This window comes from Schistocerca americana, chromosome 1 (assembly GCF_021461395.2).
Source record: "Schistocerca americana isolate TAMUIC-IGC-003095 chromosome 1, iqSchAmer2.1, whole genome shotgun sequence".
Classification (NCBI taxonomy): Eukaryota; Metazoa; Arthropoda; class Insecta; order Orthoptera; family Acrididae; genus Schistocerca; species Schistocerca americana.
The window spans coordinates 1,079,964,608-1,079,983,000 of NC_060119.1; the positions used below are offsets into that span (position 1 = coordinate 1,079,964,608).

Genomic DNA, 18,393 nt, shown 5'->3' on the forward strand with positions numbered 1-18,393 from the left:
AGTAGCGATGCTACAGTGAAGAGTTTACCAGAACAATCAACATTTTCAAATTTGGCTTAACATCACTTTCTGGCATAGCAGGAAGATCAAATACATGGTAATGTGTAGTTGACATTAATGTTTCTGTTTGTTGAATGGATACAGGATTGTGCACTGTTTTTGTGTTGGTTCCCAGCACTTCACTGTGTTCACTTCTAGTGTTTCAGGAAAAGAGAGCTCCAAAACTTGAAGTGCATGGTGAATTTATTGAATCTTGGCCCTACATGGCTCTTATGCCAAAGACAGAAAAGGAAAAAAAATTGTTGCTTCCTAACATGGAACTGAACCTCCACCCTTTTACAGAGAATGCCAAATGTTGTCTGTTCCACTGTAGTGATGAGCAGAGACCAGAACTTTGGTAGAAACCCTTTTTTAAATGTGGTAAATCTACATTCAGTTTGAATGTGAATCTGTATTATTTACATGTTTATGATTGAAACACCAGCTGTAGGTTGCCTTTTTCTTTATTTAAATGCCTAACTGCTAATATAAAAGCCTTTTGTTGCCTCTTTGATTATTATTTATTCCTTTACTGGTTCAACTCATGTAAAGCTTTTTGTGGTGCCAGAATCTGTTTCTGGAAGCTATAGAATCCAACATTATGACAGTTTTCAGAGACGTATACAAATGAGTCATTGCCCAATGCATCAAGTTTATGAAACAGTTACTTAAGTGAATGATACAATGAAGTACCGGTAATGAAAATATTTAAAAATGAAGTAAAAAATAAAAGAATCAGTATTTCAGTCAACAAGTCAACTGATCCTATGGATCTTTTTGCTGCCGGTATAATTGTTAGACCATTAGATGCTTTAGAAGGCGAATTAAAAGAGCTTGCAACAGAGTATCTGGAAAAAGTTAATGATTCAACTATCACACTGTTATTTAGCAATTATTTGCAGTTATGATGGCATGAAGAAACTGAATACCTATGACACTGTATTCATGTCATTCCATCTCAGATGCTGTGTTATACATGAAAAAGCACTATTTCAAAATGTGCTTCATGTGGCCTTTGTAGGATGTGGTTTTCACATAGTGTCAGGAGCTTGTTTCTGGATGTCGACAAACTGATATCCAGTATTAAGAAGATCATTGTGAAAGCCCTGTCGAGGAGTCAGGCATTTAAGGACATTGCACCAGACATATCTCTGCCCTCTCAGTTCATCGTAATGAGATGGGAGATGCAGTTTAGATAAGCAGTTTACTATGCTACAAATTTCCCCAGTACAACTAAGTTGGTCATTGCTCTGGAGGATGAAGCATCTTCAGTTGTAACAGCAAAGAAACTTCTCATATCTTTGGAAGTGAGAAATGACTTTACTTCCATCATGGCAGAGTCCAGTGTCCTGGTACAAGTGATCTGCCAGCTTCAAGAAACAGGGCAACCTTTGACAAAGTCAGTGAAAATTGTGGACAATGCAGTTCAAAGATTGCGATGTGCCAGCAAAATTTGGTTTGTTGGAATTCCAGTGTGGGGAGTTTGAGGAATGAAGCAGGTTGCTAGCAAGTGAGGTTAATGTGAACTGTATTGTAGACAACAGAGAGTTCATGTGCACACAGTACAACTATTCATAACAAACTTTGGCTGACTAAAGTCACAGACATGTCCCTCCCTGCAGACTTGGATAATTAATATCACTGCCAAAGAGTTTTATTTGAGTGATATTTTGCATCAATGATGGTGAGGGCCCCACAGAAACTCCCTCGACCCCACTATGCAATGTGTAGCACTGATGGCAGGAGGCCACAAAGGTTTCAGCTTCTCACATGTTATTCATACTACTTCGAATGACCAGCAGGCCTGTGGCTGGCTCCACGGCTGGCTCCAAGGCAGGACATGACTGGACCATTCCTTGACAAAGAAGCACAGTGATGATGTCCCCTCTTTAGTGCAAATGAACTGTGTAAGGTTGGGGGGAGGCCTTTGTATATGGCTGCAATGACACTGCTGGCCAGTATCAAAAATCTTGAATTTCATCAGTGGGAGTGTTGCTTGTGGCAGAGATGGATGAGGTGGTGCATTGCCATCTCTTTCTTTTTGCTTGTTGTCTTCTGCACAAGTGGTACTTGTGTCATCTGTGGTGGGTTTATCCCCAAAGTCTAGGTTTGAGGCAATGCACAGAGACAGTGGGCCTGATGTGGTGTTAATTTTTTGCACTGTAACATGTATAATCGCTCTTCATAACTCTTTGTTATGCTTGTAGTTCAGACTCCAAATCATGACGGTCATTACATAGTTGTAGGCACGTGTTATATGTCAAGTTTGAAGGGGGTTGTATAGGAATAATCCTCTCTGGAGTTGTATGTGAATGTGCTGGTGGACTGCCAGTGTTACTGGGTACTGACTCTCCACTGCTGGGGTTTGCCTGAAGATGCTTAATGTTAGGTCAGGGGAGAGGTGAAATCAATGGATAAAATCTGCATCCAAGATTGGTTCACAAACATCTCTTACCATCAGCTGCAATGGGAAATTCTCTCTAAGGTGCACAGTGTGCCTGATGGTAACAACAAATCTGATGTGAGTGTTATTTGCAATGTGCAATTGGATGAGAGATGTCATATGTTCCATTTGTGGTTGGATATAGTGATCTGAATTGCCTGTGGCAGAACACATAGCATTTGGGTGTTCGCACAGTGTGGATCAGTTGCATGCACAATCACCGAAACACGAGTAAAACCAACATAGCTGTGATTGCACCCTCTCGATGCTGTGAGGTATATTTTTGTCAACTGTGGGTATGGCAGTCACAGCCAGCTTGACGTCACCACTCTCTAGCAGTCACTTGTGATGTCACTCTCATGAGTGTACACAAATGGTGGGGTCTTAGCATCTCCTCATGATTGTAGCCAACATCACGCAGTAGGAATGTGCTTGAAATGTTTATTATTGTATGTATTATCCAACTATTGCCATTACTGTGAGACTGCAAAAGCCTGTCCAGAAATAGTTTGTTTTTCGTTGGATTATATTTGTGCAAAATTATTTGCATCTGAAGCTGAGGTGTTAATTTAATTAGCCAGAGCACTCAGAGCATTCTGTCTTGCATGAAAGTCAGATTAACTGATCCACAGAGTTGTCTCATAAATTACTTGTCCTAGCTATTACTCTGGTGTCTCCATGAGTTGGAGCAGTGCTGCCTTAGCAGTGTCAGACTTGCCTTTGGCCAGATGTGCTTCTATGACATCATTAGTAATGTGGGCGTGATCCCCTGTGTTGCTTAGTAGCGCCATAAATTTGGAGGTATCATTGATGGATTCTGTAACTGTACAGTGTGAATTTGATGGTCATGAACTATTTTGCCAGGTGTTCCATTTTAAAGGTTGGTAATTTACACTGGGAACTCAAACATACATGTTCTCTACAGAAGTTCTATTAGGGACATGCTAAAACATTTGTTCTGAGGTCTATGGTGAACAAGATTCCATAGACCATGTATGTACAGTGCAGGTGGAAAATGAAGACTCTTCTTGCATTGGATTGTGAATGGATGCATCTGGTTCATTCCCATTGTAGATGGGCAAGTGAAGCCACATAATGTGTTGTCATACTGAGTTGAATTAGTTGCCCAAATACTTTGTTGATGATGTGAGGCAACATTTGCCTCATCACCAAAGTCACTGAGGACATTGAAATGTGTTCCACACAGTGTACAGAGTCACCATTTTTGTATTGATGGTAAGACACAGTAGGTCATCAATTTCAAGTTTCAAAACAACTATAGGCTGATGATGGTGGAAGACAACATTATGTGAGTCATTTTTACTATCACAATTCTCTTTGAATTGTTTGAAATGATGGCAATTGTGGAAGGTTCCTCTGTCAAAGCTAACACTACATCGTAAGGTACACTTGTTGTATCAAAATAGAAGTTGTTGTTCACAGTAGGGTCATCACTCAATTCATTATTTGTAGCAAACTCCAGTTAACTAGAGTCACAAAGATTTTATTCCCTGTGGGCAGGAGTGACTAATATCTCTGTCAAAGAGTTTTATTTATGTGATATTTCACATCAGTGGTGGCAAGGTCACAATGGATTCATTAGTTAGAGAAAAGTGTAAAATGGTGTTTTTGAAAAATCTTGATCTTGACAGATTTCAAATATTCTACAAGGTGACAATTCAGTTGCAGTGGAAATGGACCCTACAATGGTTCAGTGTTTTAGATTTGTTCCAGTTACCTATATAGATGTTGAGGGCTCATTTTCTCATATTAAAAATGTGCTTTTTGACAGGAGACTCTGCAAGACTCCAGAAAATTAAAAAAGAATTTGACTGTCAAGTGCAACCAATAAGCTGGTAAAGCACTGTAGTGAATAGGCTTTCAAGAAACATTTTCCTTTTTCCATCAAGTACAATTAGCATTTTGTTTACAATCTTTAAGTTGCTTTAAAAATATAATGCACACAATGTTAACATAAATATGCTGATTTCATGGCTGAGTAGTGCAATTTATTAAACAAATACACTCCTGGAAATGGAAAAAAGAACACATTGACACCGGTGTGTCAGACCCACCATACTTGCTCCGGACACTGCGAGAGGGCTGTACAAGCAATGATCACACGCACGGCACAGTGGACACACCAGGAACCGCGGTGTTGGCCGTCGAATGGCGCTAGCTGCGCAGCATTTGTGCACCGCCGCCGTCACTGTCAGCCAGTTTGCCGTGGCATACGGAGCTCCAACGCAGTCTTTAACACTGATAGCATGCCACGACAGCGTGGACGTGAACCGTATGTGCAGTTGACGGACTTTGAGTGAGGGCGTATAGTGGGCATGCGGGAGGCCGGGTGGCCGTACCGCCGAATTGCTCAACACGTGGGGCGTGAGGTCTCCACAGTACATCGATGTTGTCGCCAGTGGTCGGCGGAAGGTGCACGTGCCCGTCGACCTGGGACCGGACCGCAGCGACGCACGGATGCACGCCAAGACCGTAGGATCCTACGCAGTGCCGTAGGGGACCGCACCGCCACTTCCCAGCAAGTTAGGGACACTGTTGCTCCTGGGGTATCGGCGAGGACCATTCACAACCGTCTCCATGAAGCTGGGCTACGGTCCCGCACACCGTTAGGCCGTCTTCTGCTCACGCCCCAACATTGTGCAGCCCGCCTCCAGTGGTGTCGCGACAGGCGTGAATGGAGGGACGAATGGAGACATGTCGTCTTCAGCGATGAGAGTCGCTTCTGCCTTGGTGCCAATGATGGTCGTATGCGTGTTTGGCGCCGTGCAGGTGAGCGCCACAATCAGGACTGCATACGACCGAGGCACGCAGGGCCAACACCCGGCATCATGGTGTGGGGAGCGATCTCCTACACTGGCCGTACACCACTGGTGATTGTTGAGGGGACACTGAATAGTGCACGGTACATCCAAACCGTCATCGAACCCATCGTTCTACCATTCCTAGACCGGCAAGGGAACTTGCTGTTCCAACAGGACAATGCACGTCCGCATGTATCCCGTGCCACCCAACATGCTCTAGAAGGTGTAAGTCAACTACCCTGGCCAGCAAGATCTCCGGATCTGTCCCCCATTGAGCATGTTTGGGACTGGATGAAGCGTCGTCTCACGCGGTCTGCATGTCCAGCACGAACGCTGGTCCAACTGAGGCGCCAGGTGGAAATGGCATGGCAAGCCGTTCCACAGGACTACATCCAGCATCTCTACGATCGTCTCCATGGGAGAATAGCAGCCTGCATTGCTGCAAAAGGTGGATATACACTGTACTAGTGCCGACATTGTGCATGCTCTGTTGCCTGTGTCTATGTGCCTGTGGTTCTGTCAGTGTGATCATGTGAAGTATCTGACCCCAGGAATGTGTCAATAAAGTTTCCCCTTCCTGGGACAATGAATTCATGGTGTTCTTATTTCAATTTCCAGGAGTGTAGAAATAATGTGAGGTTTTTCAACATTGCCTCATATTGCCTATTTTAGCTATTTATAATGCATTTTTGCCTGTCTATTTCAATGATTTATAATGCCTACATATTTGTTCTCTATTGACAATCAACAGAAGCTTCCCTTTAAGCTGTTTCTTCAATGTACCTATAGCTAATAGCAGTGTATTTTGTTTGGAGAAAATTTTATTTTATTTTATTGAAGTACAGGCAGAATATATACAGGATGATATTGTGTAAGATTTCAAGTAATAATTTCTCTTCCTCTTGTTCTCAATGTAATCCAGAAAAATGGCATAGGACAATTCAATCATGTCAATGCTGTGCTGGACTTTGACTCTGGCTGCAGTTTTCCACTGCCACTTTTTGTGCTGTCAAGTGTACATTTGAATGGATATGTGATTATCTTTGCTTATTGCACCATGTGTGTTTTCTTAACTTCATGAAGCATAGATTAGTTGTCATAACAGTAATTATGATACTTTAGTTGCCAGGACCATTAAGTGTTATATCAAAATAGACAGTATTTAGAATTTGTCTGTCAGTAATAAAGTTTTTAGCAAGGTTCACTTTTTAATATTGCAGGAACTTAAAACAGTTATGGATAATTCAGAAGAAGGAGTTATATTCTTCAGTTTCGGATCAAATGTTCAACCTTCTGAAATGCCAAATGACAAATTTAATGTTTTTATGAAAGTTTTCTCAAAACTGAAGCAAACAGTATTATGGAAATGGGATCAAGATGATATGATTGGGAAGCCAAGTAATGTACATCTTGGGAAATGGTTTCCCCAAAATGATATTTTGGGTAATATACCTAACTTAAAAATCACATATGTATAATAATTTTTTATGTTAATTTAAGCATCACAAAGAGACATCAAAAAAAGTTTTGCATCACCTCAGTTCCAAGAGTTCTCGAACCTGTACAGAAAATTGGAATATAATTCAACATAAACATCATTTCCACCCTTTTTATTGCTCATGAAAATCACAAATTGCATGTTGTACCACCATACAGCGAGACCTTCAGAGGTGGTGGTCCAGATTGCTGTACACATCACTACTTCTAATACCCAGTAGCATGTCCTCTTGCGCTGATGAATGCCTGTATTCCTTGTGGCATTTTATCCACAAGTTTATCAAGGCACTGTTGGTCCAGATTGCCCCACTCCTCAACAGCGATTCGGCATGGATCCCTCAGAGTGGTTGGTGGGTCACATTGTCCATAAACAGCCCTTTTCAATCTATCCCAGGCATGTTTCTTCCAACTTGGCCTCACCATTCTTTCCCATGTTCCTTCCTCAGAGAACCAGGCTTTCTACATAAGGAAACAAATCCTGACCATATCATCTTACCTGCAGACAAAGGTTCCACCACTGTTGCTATGAATCACAGTGACAAACTGGCAGAAGGCCCCTGTAAATTATCCAAGTCCTCCACTTATAAACTCTGCCAGAGTGATCACATCCCAGAAGCCTAACATAACCTCTGCTTAAAGCTGAAGGCCCTTCCCACAACCTCACCCCTAAATTCATTTCCCTTCTTCACCCTATGAAACTCTGTACATCTACCTTCTACATATTCAACAAAATCCACAAACCAACAATCCTGAATGCCCCATTGTTGCTGGTTATTGTGACCCCACTGGAAGAATTTCAGCCCTCACTGAACAACACCTCCAACAAATTGCTCATAATGTAGCCTCTCAGATCAGAGATACCAACCACTTGCTTTGCCAGCTCTCTACAATCCCCACTCATTTACCTCCTGGATCCCTACTTTTCACTGTTGACATGACTTCCCTATGCACCAACATCCCTTGTGCCTATGTTCTTACTGCTATTGAACACTACCTTTTCCAACATCGACTACCTCACACCTCATACACCTAAATCACATCTACTGCTCCTCTGAGGGGAAGGTATACAAACAAATCTGTGGCACAGCCGTGGGCACCTGCATGGCACCCTCACATGCCAACCTGTTTATGGGCCATCTAGAGGAGGCTTCCCTAGCCTCACAAAATGACAAACCCCTTGTCTGGTTCAGGTTCATTGATGATATCATCACAATCAGGAGTCATGGCCAAGATACCCTATCCTCATTCCTCCACAATCTCAGCACCTTCACTTGGTCCTCCTTAACCCAGCATGTCACCTTCCTGGGCGACCATGTCTTCCCCTCTGATGGCTCCATCCACACCTCTGCCCACATTACACCCACCAACCATCCACCAACAGTACCTATATTTCAATAGCTGTCATCCTTTACACACCAAAAGTTCCCTCCTATACAGCCTGGCCACCAGGGACAGAGTATCTGCAGTATGTTGAGGGTCTCACCAAAGCCTTCACATACAGGCACTATCCCCCACTCTCAGTCTGCAAATAGATCTCCCATGCCATTTTCCCCCACACCCCCAAACGCCCCACCGCCCCCAAGAATCAGCTACAGAAGAGTGCCCCTTCGTCACTCAGTACCATCCTGGACTTATCAGCTGAACCACATCTTTCTTCAGGGCTTTGGTTATGTACCTTCATGCCCTGAAATGAAGGATTTCCTAGCCAAGATCCTTCCCCTAAATTGGGAAACCCAGGTACAAGACCTGCCCATCCAACCGCCCAGCACTTCCCATTCCATTCCTGTCACAGGCTTATCCTATCCAATCAGACGCCAGGCCACCTGTAAAGTGGCTATGTCATATGCTTGATTTCAATGGCTGCTTCACTACCTGAGCTATCTGGATCCTCTGCTCCGCCATCAGTGTGTCAGAACTGTGCAGATGTGAGTCATCCTTATAGTACATTCTCTACTCCCAGCATCATCTCAGCCTCAAACTACAGTAACTTAACTGTCCTAACAACCTCAAACCAACAGCTTCCACCCATTCTGCCCTATCACCTCCCCCTATACTTGTCCCATTCCCCTCTTTGTGTGCCACATTCTGCCAATACATCCACCTGTCTTTCTCCTTTTTTGCTCCTCTTTTTCTAGCCTTTTACCACCCCCCCCCCCCCCTCCACTCTCCTCATATCCAGGACCAATAGCCTCCCAATGCTGCACCTGTTGGTAGTCTAGTCCCTGCACACTCCTCCTACCCATACCCTGCTACTCCTTCCCCTTCCATGTCCCCTCCAGATGGCTGCTTCCATTCTGTATGAAAATTACTTTCTGGTCCCAGCTGCAGAAGATGGCGGTCATGTGTATGTAAGGCGTGCCTTGTTGTGTGAATGAATGGGTGTGTGTTTTCTTTTCTAATGAAGGTTTTGGCCAAAAGCTGATGTGTAAGTGTCTTTTCATTGTGCCTGTCTGCAACTCAGTGTGACATCTTTATGGTGAGTAGCCATCTGTCTTTTACTTATATTGTTGATATTGCAGCTGAGGTTTCCATTATTTGATTTAGCCAATAATGTGATTTTGTTTTTTACAGGACATAAAAAAGTTGTGTTGTTTATATCACACGGCGGTTTACATAGCCTTCAAGAAGCTGTCTACCATGGAGTTCCAGTTTTAGGAATACCAATATTTGGAGATCAAAATGTGAATTTAATTCGAGCTGAGGCTAAAGGATATGCAGTTAAATTACTGTTCCACAACATTACAGAAGAGTCATTACTATGGGCAATCAGCGAAGTCTTAACACAACAAAAGTAAGTTAGTTTATTCACTTTTATTAGCATGTCGACTATTACTGCTCTATTCAGTGATAAAACACTGCAGTCATTAGGTTATTTCCAGAGGGAAATAAATATTCCTCTGGAGTGACAGAAAATTATTTAGTGCCTCAAAAAATTCACAGGTTATATGTAAGCATTTCTTTACAAGGGTATTTATATTATAAGTAGTGAAGTTTGGGATTTCATCCATGATCAGTCCAGTATTTTGTTCTGTCAATTAAGTCACTTGTTCTTCTAGATATTGTTTGGAACTGGTCATTCAGCAATAACCAGTTATTTCCTTCTTTATGGTAGTAGACGATTTAATCATATTACTTTGCTGACATTGTGATTATTATTAGTAAATTCATACATGGCTTGTCGTTTTACCTGCCCGTATCCTTTGTGTCAAATGTATGTTACAGTATTAGTGTGTTACTGTACCCTCATGGATAGAATGCCATTTCCCTCACCACTGTAGTGACACTGCTCTATTGTATTGTTTCTGTTGCACATGATTAAGCTTAGAGTACATTCATTCAAGGTCACTTCATCCACCTCCTCTGTGTTACAAGTGCATAATAGTGTTTTGTTGTCATGATAATGCTGTTGTGCCCGGTTTGATATAACTGTGTGCTGAAGTATTTGTCTAAGTTGCGTAGACCGTGATGAGCGTGTTTGCAAGTTATAGACTGCTTAGTGCCTTGTCGATAGGGCTGTGCCTGATAAACAGTGTCCACATCTCAAACTGCAAGCACCCTCTGAGTGTTACCCACAGTGACTTATTTGTGGTTCGGCATCTGGCCTTTTTAAGCCAAGGACAGACAGCCTTCCTGTAAATATGTATACACTGAAGGGTATTATCTTAATAATACAGACACCTTCAAGCTGGTATTTAGTTTCACTTTGATACGTGCACCAGATCTAGGTGCATGCGAATAATAATGTCCACGAGGAGAGAAGTAGTGTCGTTTCAGAGACATTTTAAATTACTACATTATAGTATGTAATCTTACTATCTGTTATATGTAGTTTTCTCCAATTTCAGTAAAGAAATCAAAGAACATTTCTGTGTCTTGTTATGTCATTCTGCACACCTAGTCCTATGTGGCTCCTCCTCTATTGCCCCCGGTGAAACCCTGTTCCCGAGCCCATCCACAATCATGGCTGACCGCGATGAGCAGTTGCCAGCCTGACACTCCCCCCACCACACTGGGGCATGTGTACCATGCAGCTTTCCCCAGCCCCCTGCCTTCCCAATGCTCGTGAAGAAAGCAGCATACTGTGATGTGAAACAATCCCTGGTGCACTGCTCCCAGCGGTTTCAACCCCCACCAATGGCCAATGGTTAAACCCCTTCCACCCTCCCTCTCTCCACTCTACAGGGAAAGACGGATGGCTTCCAAGCATCTATGAATCTCTTCACATAGTTCACAGAAGCTGTCACCGTAAAGGTGCACACTTCCCCTCCCACCCCTCAGTCTTCCTCTGCTGCTGTTCACTTGCTTCCATTCAACACACATGAGCCCCTTCTGTGATTCACTTTCACAGAGACAATATTTGCAGGTTAGTCTATCACAAACAATGCAAATCAGTTTGCACTTGCTGTGGCACAGCTTAAACCCTCAGTCATTCACAGAGGCATGTGAAATTATCACCAACCCACTGCAGTTTGGCAAATTCAGTGGCCTACAAGCCCAGCTAAAAGAGTTACTTTCTGCAATGGAATTACATTGCACATGCACATTATTCTCATTGGAGGAATGTGCCTAGATGTGGCCCTCCCAGCTCTCCAGTACTTCCACATACTGGCCAAGCCAGCAGTGTTTCCCGACGCTGCTGGTTGTGACATGGGACATGCATTTTCCCACTGCAGTACACATGGCATTATCTGTGCAAGATTTTTTTATGGCCACTGCAGTGACCATAATTTCTGACAGAACATTTGAGGCCCTTGGCCCGACACCATAATCACTGCCGCACAGCATCGCAGTGCCTGCTTGCGTGATTGTATGTTTGCACAACCTGTATCAACCCCTGCATCCCCAGCCCATGAATGCACCAAAGATATGGCCCAGCTAATAGCTAAGATGGTCAGTGAGAGGGGCATGCTTGCCACTGCCCTTGAGTGCACACACTTGCCCCACCCCACACATTGCCCACCTCCACCCACAGAATCTGTGGCCACCAGCATGCATTCATCTCCAGGCACATCCTGTCCCACCACCCCTGACCTGTTGATGATGGCCAAGGCGTGCATGGTGCCAACAATTATTGATGTTTGGCAGAGCCGCTGCAAACTGCCGTGCACTGTGTGCAAGGGCTAACGGCAACCAGTAGCAGGTGCTCCTGTCCACTCTGCGATACGACAGTGTCTGTTCATGCATGATCGTGGGAACCTACTCTCCTCGACCCTTGACACACTACCTCATTGTCACTGATTCAGATCTTTCCGACTATCCCTGCCAGTTGTACTTGCCATTGTCCTTACTCTCCCCTACTCCTCAACTACAGCTGATTGCTCAACGATCACAATCTTCTGCTGCACTTGATCCTTCAAGCTAGGTCTGGGAAGAGAATTTCCAGATCTCTTTATTATAACCAATGTTACGGACCCCATCCTTGCAGATTTTATTTTCCATTACAGCTCCTCTTCGGCTGGCAAATGGCACTGGCCGGAGTGGCCGTGCGGTTCTAGGCGCTACAGTCTGGAACTGGGGAACCGCTATGGTCGCAGGTTCGAATCCTGCTACGGGCACGGATGTGTGTGATGTCCTTAGGTTAGTTAGATTTAGTTAGTTCTAAGTTCTAGGCGACTGATGACCACAGAAGTTAAGTCGCATAGTGCTCAGAGCCATTTGAACCATTTGGCAAATCGCCATGTTGTTGATGCCACCTTCCACCATTCTGTCCCATGTCAATCCCGCTCCACCATTTTTACTCCTTCAAACAAGTGTCCTATGCCATCCATTTTCGTTGACGTCTTCACGACATTTCCCCCCCTCACCTGTTCCAACCACTCCCTTCCACCATACAAAGAGAGAGCCCCACAGGCCAAGATCTAGGCAGCAATCGCTGCGGAAGTGCTCCGACCTTCCAAGAGCCTATGGGCCTCCACTCTATACCTTGTGCAAAAGAAAGATGACACACGGCGCCCATGCAGAGACTTCCAGGCACTAAATGCCAGGATGGTGCCTATTCGTTACCCCATTCCACTTTTATGATTGTCTGGCGCAACCGTATTTAGCAAAGAAGACTGCACAAAAATGTGTACGAGATACCAATGGCCTCCAAGGATACGGAGAAGACGGCCTTGTTACACCTTTCGTCCTCATCGAGAGTGTTTTCATGCCATTCCGGCTCCAAAAGCCACCCACAAATGGCAGCGCATCCTTGACAACGTCTTATGTTTCGTTTAGGGGTGTTTCGCATATTTGGACAGTATCCTAATTTACTCACATGACCTAGATGAGCACTGCCACCAAGTTCGGAAGGTATTCTCTCTCCTTCATGTGGTGTGTGTCATTATCAGTCTGGAGAAGTGCATTTACGTTTTCAGAGATCAACTTTCTGGGGTACAGGATATCGTTCGCAGATTCCCGCCCCATAGACGAGAAGGTCCGTGCCGTGTCATAGTTTCCATGCCCCACTACGCACAAGGAAATCTGCATGTTCCTTAGGATTGCAAATTTCTTTAAACGCCATCTGAATAACGCCGTGAGCATGCAAGCGCTGCTCATGACCACATCCATGGCAACTGCACAAAAGGCAACAGGCCCATTCCCTGAACAACACAGATGTCAAGAAGTTTTGAGCAAGTGAAACGCAGCCTCTCACAAGCCGCCCGCTTGGCCCATCTCCACCTGAACGGCCTGCTTGCAGTTGTTACTGACACCAACCAGTCAGCCATAGGTGTAGTCCTGCAGCAACGTCATGAGAGGATGGAACAGCATCTGGCGGTTTTCTCAGCAAAGGTCGCAGAGTCATGGCAGCCTTGGGCCATGTAAGATCACGAGCTCCTTGCTTTGTATGAGGCGATTAGGTATTTCCACCCCTCGGTGAAAGAGCACCATTTCACTGTTTTTACTGCCCACTGCCCACTAAAAACGAGATTATGTCGCTAGGAAAGCATGCAGGTCTCACCCAGCCAATTTTGACAGCATTGCTGGCATTGAAAACCCTAGTTGCTGATTACCTTAGTCAATCGCGCGTCCTTACCTTCAAACACCTGCATGGTCTGACCCATTCTGGCATCCGTGTGTTTACTATGCTCATTCTGGAGCATTTCGTTTGGCCTGGTATCCAGCGTGTCTGCACCAACTGGGCCTCCACCTGAGTCTCTTCCAGTGCTCAAAAGTAGGCAGGCACGTGCATGCCCCCATTGCCTCTTCTCCCCCTGGCTGACTATTTGCCTCTTGCACGTACACATGGATCTTGTAGGCCCCCTCCCATTATCCAACAGTCACCAGGAGGTGATTAGTGTCACTGACAGATACCCCTGGTGGCCTGAAGCTATGCCCCTACTTGAAATAACCGTGGACACAGTGACCAAGGCTTTTATAGACATGTGGGTCTCATGTTTTGGGTGCCCTGCCATGTCACCACGGACTGCCATCCATTGGCAGTTCATGTCATGTTTATTAAAGATTCTCATGGAAACGTCTGCCACACTCATCCACTTTATGACAAGCTACCACCCTGCCGTCAGTTGCATGGTGGGACGGTTTCACTGGTCTTTAAAAGCTGTCCTTACATGCTGCTCTGTAACTTTGTTCGCCACACTGCCTCTAGTCATATTAGGTGGCCCAAAAAGCTGATCTCGGTACATCTGCTGGCTTGGAATTTCACTAACTGACGTGGAATTCTCTCTTCAGTGATTAGTCCCATTTTGAACTGAGACCTGATGACCGGCGAAGATGTGTCTGGAGTTGCCCCCAACAGTGGTGGGATACCAAACTGACTCACCTACCATACAGCCTGACAACCAGGAGTGATGGTCGGGGATGCCATTTCTTTTCATAGTAGGACCACTTTGATTGACATCCACGGCACCCTTACAGCACAGCAAGTGTGTCGACGATATTCTATGGACTGTTTTGTTGCCCTTTATGGCAAACCATTCCAGGCTTACATTTCAGCAAGATAAAGCCCACCTGCACACGGCGAGAGTTTCTACTGCTTGTCTTCGAGCTTGCCAAACTATACCTTGGCAGCAAGATCGCAGAATCTCTCCACGGCTGAGAACTTTTGGAGTGTTATAGGCAGGACCCTCCAACCATCTCGAGATTTTGGCGATCTAATGCAGAAACGGGACAGAATTTGGCACGGTATCTCTCAGGAGGACATCCAACAACTCTGTCAATCAGTGCCAAGCCGAATAACAGCTTGCATTAGGGCCAGATGTGGACCAATATTTTTATTAGACTTGCTCAATTTGTGGAACCTTTTCTCTTTAATAAATCATCCAATTTTTCTGAAATTGTAGTAATTTTATTTTGTCTGCACATGTACAATACGTCTACCAATTTCCCACCTATTGGGATAATTCCGTCGTGGTGTGTTATTTTCTTTGCCTTAGAGTGTATTTGACTATACAGCAGTGCATCTGAAAATTTCCAGCAGTAGTTACTTGAGACTCTGAACATGTCTGTGGGAGAATCCTCAGTATTATTGATTTTTATGGGCAGTCAAAAATACTGTAACTATATCCTAGATGAACACTGCAAGGAATTCTGTCTTGAAAAAGAAGTTGGTGCTTACATGTTAAAAAGGCTGGCAAAGAAAACAGGACAAATGGTACTGAGAAATGATTTCAGTCTTGTCAAACATTTTGTTCATCAATTTGAAAAAGTTACAAAACAATTTTAAGTTGTCACAAATGATCAGCATTGTTTTCTGAATCCATCATACAGACCCACTAGCCTTAAAATATAAGAAATGTACATGAATTACTGGCTATGTGAGCCAGAGGTGATCATATTGTGTAGCCAATGCACCTCATACAATTCAGCCATGTCCTGGGACCGTGTGCTGTTGATTAATGCAATCTGACAACGTTTGTTCTCCTCGGAGCCTCCACGATTGGATACATCATAATGTTATGTATAAATCCAGAACTCATCTGAAAAGACAATGGGGTGCTATTCCTATGTCCAGTGTTGTTTGGCGCACCACTATCAGCTTGCCCCTCTCTGCTGCAATGTCGAGGGAAACTGCACAAATGGTCACCATACTGATGGATCATGGTGCTCCTGATATCAGCGCACTGTCCTTGCCTCAACCAAGTCATTTTCTTAGGTGATCATATATGACGTGTTTGTAAGATCCCTCATGGCAGAGTAAACAGTACGTATGTCCTTTAGGACACTACATGGTTGGGGCCATTGAGATCCTGCATGGCGTTGAATGTGGTTCTCATGAACCCATCTATTGGATATTCTCGTGATTGTGTCGGATCCTGATCGATATGAGTAGCAACACAGCAGAATGATCAATAACTGTCTCGACAGACCATGATCGTTGCACTGTTGAATTCTAACATGTGATGGTAGACAGTTCTCCTTCTTGCATGAGTGATAATATAATATTCACTCAAACAACATTCAAATACAACTTCTGAATGAGAAACCCGCTATGTGATCCCTTCATATAAAATGCAATAACCCAACTTACTGACTTACTCACTGACTCGTCATCGCCCAGCCCAAACCACTATGGATAGAAGCCTGAACTTTGCAGAGGATGTTGATCTTATACTGTAGACCTCGTTTAAGAAGGTATTTTTCGATATTTCGTCCTCAAGGTGGTGAAATAGGGGATGAAATTCTTTTTTTTAAATATACCTCTATTAAGGCAATCTTGAAGACAGAACTATGAAAATTGGTATTTGGTCTCTCCATCAGAAATTAAAAAAAAAAAAAAAAGATATCAGTGTTTTTGGAAATTCAGTGACTAAGGGGGTAGAATATTGAGCGAAATGTTTTAAAAATAAATCACTATTAAAGAACTATTAAATCATTTTTAAAGCTACATCTATCAAAATTTGTATTTCACTTTCAGATTAGAAATAAGAAATACCTCTTTCAGTGCTTTTGAAGATTTAAGCCTCTAAGGAAGTAAAATAGGGTACGAAAAGTTTTATGTAATTATTTCATTATGAAAGCATTTTCAAAGCTAGATCTATGAAAATTAGTATTTGACTTCTCTGTAAGGAATGAAGAAATACGTGTTTCATTGTTTTTGGAAATTCAACCCCTATTGGGAGGAAATAAGGGAAAGCTTTTATGGAAATATTTTATTTTGCTAGCATTTTTGAAGCTAAATCTATGAAAATTTGTATTTAGCGTTTGTGTCAAAAATAAAAGATATGTGTTTCACTGTTTTTGGAAATTCAACCCTAGTGGTTTAAAACTTTTATGAAAGTTTTTCATGGTAAAACCATTTTTAAAGCTAAAGTTTTGAAAATTGTTATGAATGAAAGTATTACATTGTAAAAGCGTTTTTAAAGCTAAAGTTTTGAATATTGGTTGGAGTGAAAAAATATGTCTTTCACTGTTTTGGGAAGGTCAATGAATAGGGAGTAGAAATAGGGCATGACTGATTCACTGAGTCGTCATCGCCTAGCCTAAACTGCTAAGATAGATACTTGGAATTTGGAGAGGGTGTGGACCTTGCACTTTTATACATCGTTTAACAAGGAACTGTTCGAAATTCCCCTCCTAAAGGGGGAAGTAGGGGATGAAAAGCTTTTTGAAAATATGTCATTATTAAGGAAATTTTGAAAGTAGAAGTACGAAAATTGGTATCCGGTTTCTCAGTGAGAAATAGAAAAATATGTGTTTTAGCATTTTTGGAAATTCAGTATTAAGGACGTAAAGCACTGGGTGAAAGTTTTTTAAATAAATCATTATTAAAGAACTCCTAATGCACTTCTAAAGCTACATCTATGAAACTCGTATTTGTCTTCTCAGTTAGAAATTTAAAAAGAAAATTGTGTTTCACTGTTTTTGGAAATTAAGTCCCCTAAGGAAGTAAAATAGGAGATGAAAATTTTATTGAAATTATTTCATTATGAAAGGATTTTCAAAGCTAAAGCGAAAAAATTGTATTTTGCTTCTCAGTTAAGGCCCATTCACACTCTGTCACGTCTTCTCATGTCACGTCCTGTCAAAACATTCCGAAATCCATTTCAAATGGCGGCATCTATGCTAGCCATCACATCACATCACGGCATCATCCAGGTTTCTATGGAAGAAAATTCTGATGGCTGACGTCATCCATTCGTTGTTTATCACGTGACCCTGCAGCTCATTTCCACCCAATACACGGCCATGTGCACATCTCCATATCTCATTACGTCGTGGTTTTCATGGTTGATATCTGTTGTTTGTTGGTCAGTTTGTTATAAATTGTTTTTTTCGTTATTTATTTTGTTAAAAATTATAATTTTATAATAAATGACAAAAGATTAATGGAAGCAATGAGGCTGAATTGTTGTGCTGGCCTCACGAAAAGTGTTGAGAGAAAGATCAACAGCCTCCTGAAGAAAAGTGGTTTGTCGCAGGACACTATCAAAGCCCTTAACACCTATAGTGCTATTCTCCCTACGTTATATGGCCTTCTGAAGGTACACAAGGAAGGGGTTCCTTTCCATCCTACAGTGAGCAATATTGGCTCTCCGACATATTGTGTAGCCAAAGATTAGATTAGATTAGATTTACTTTCATTCCAATTGATCCGTAGTGAGGAGGTCCTCCAGGATGTGGAACATGTCAGAAAAACAACAATACATGACA

At 43.0% G+C, this 18,393-nt stretch overlaps 1 protein-coding gene across 1 annotated transcript in view; it reads left to right on the plus strand.

The window, feature by feature from the left end:
* Positions 1-18,393, plus strand: part of LOC124596461 (UDP-glucosyltransferase 2-like) — a 140,483-nt gene that overhangs the window by 62,346 nt on the left and 59,744 nt on the right. The window contains exons 4-5 of the mRNA XM_047135600.1: positions 6,525-6,747; positions 9,373-9,592. Of these exons, the coding sequence (XP_046991556.1) occupies positions 6,525-6,747; positions 9,373-9,592 (443 nt within the window). The remainder of the gene's footprint in view (positions 1-6,524; positions 6,748-9,372; positions 9,593-18,393) is intronic.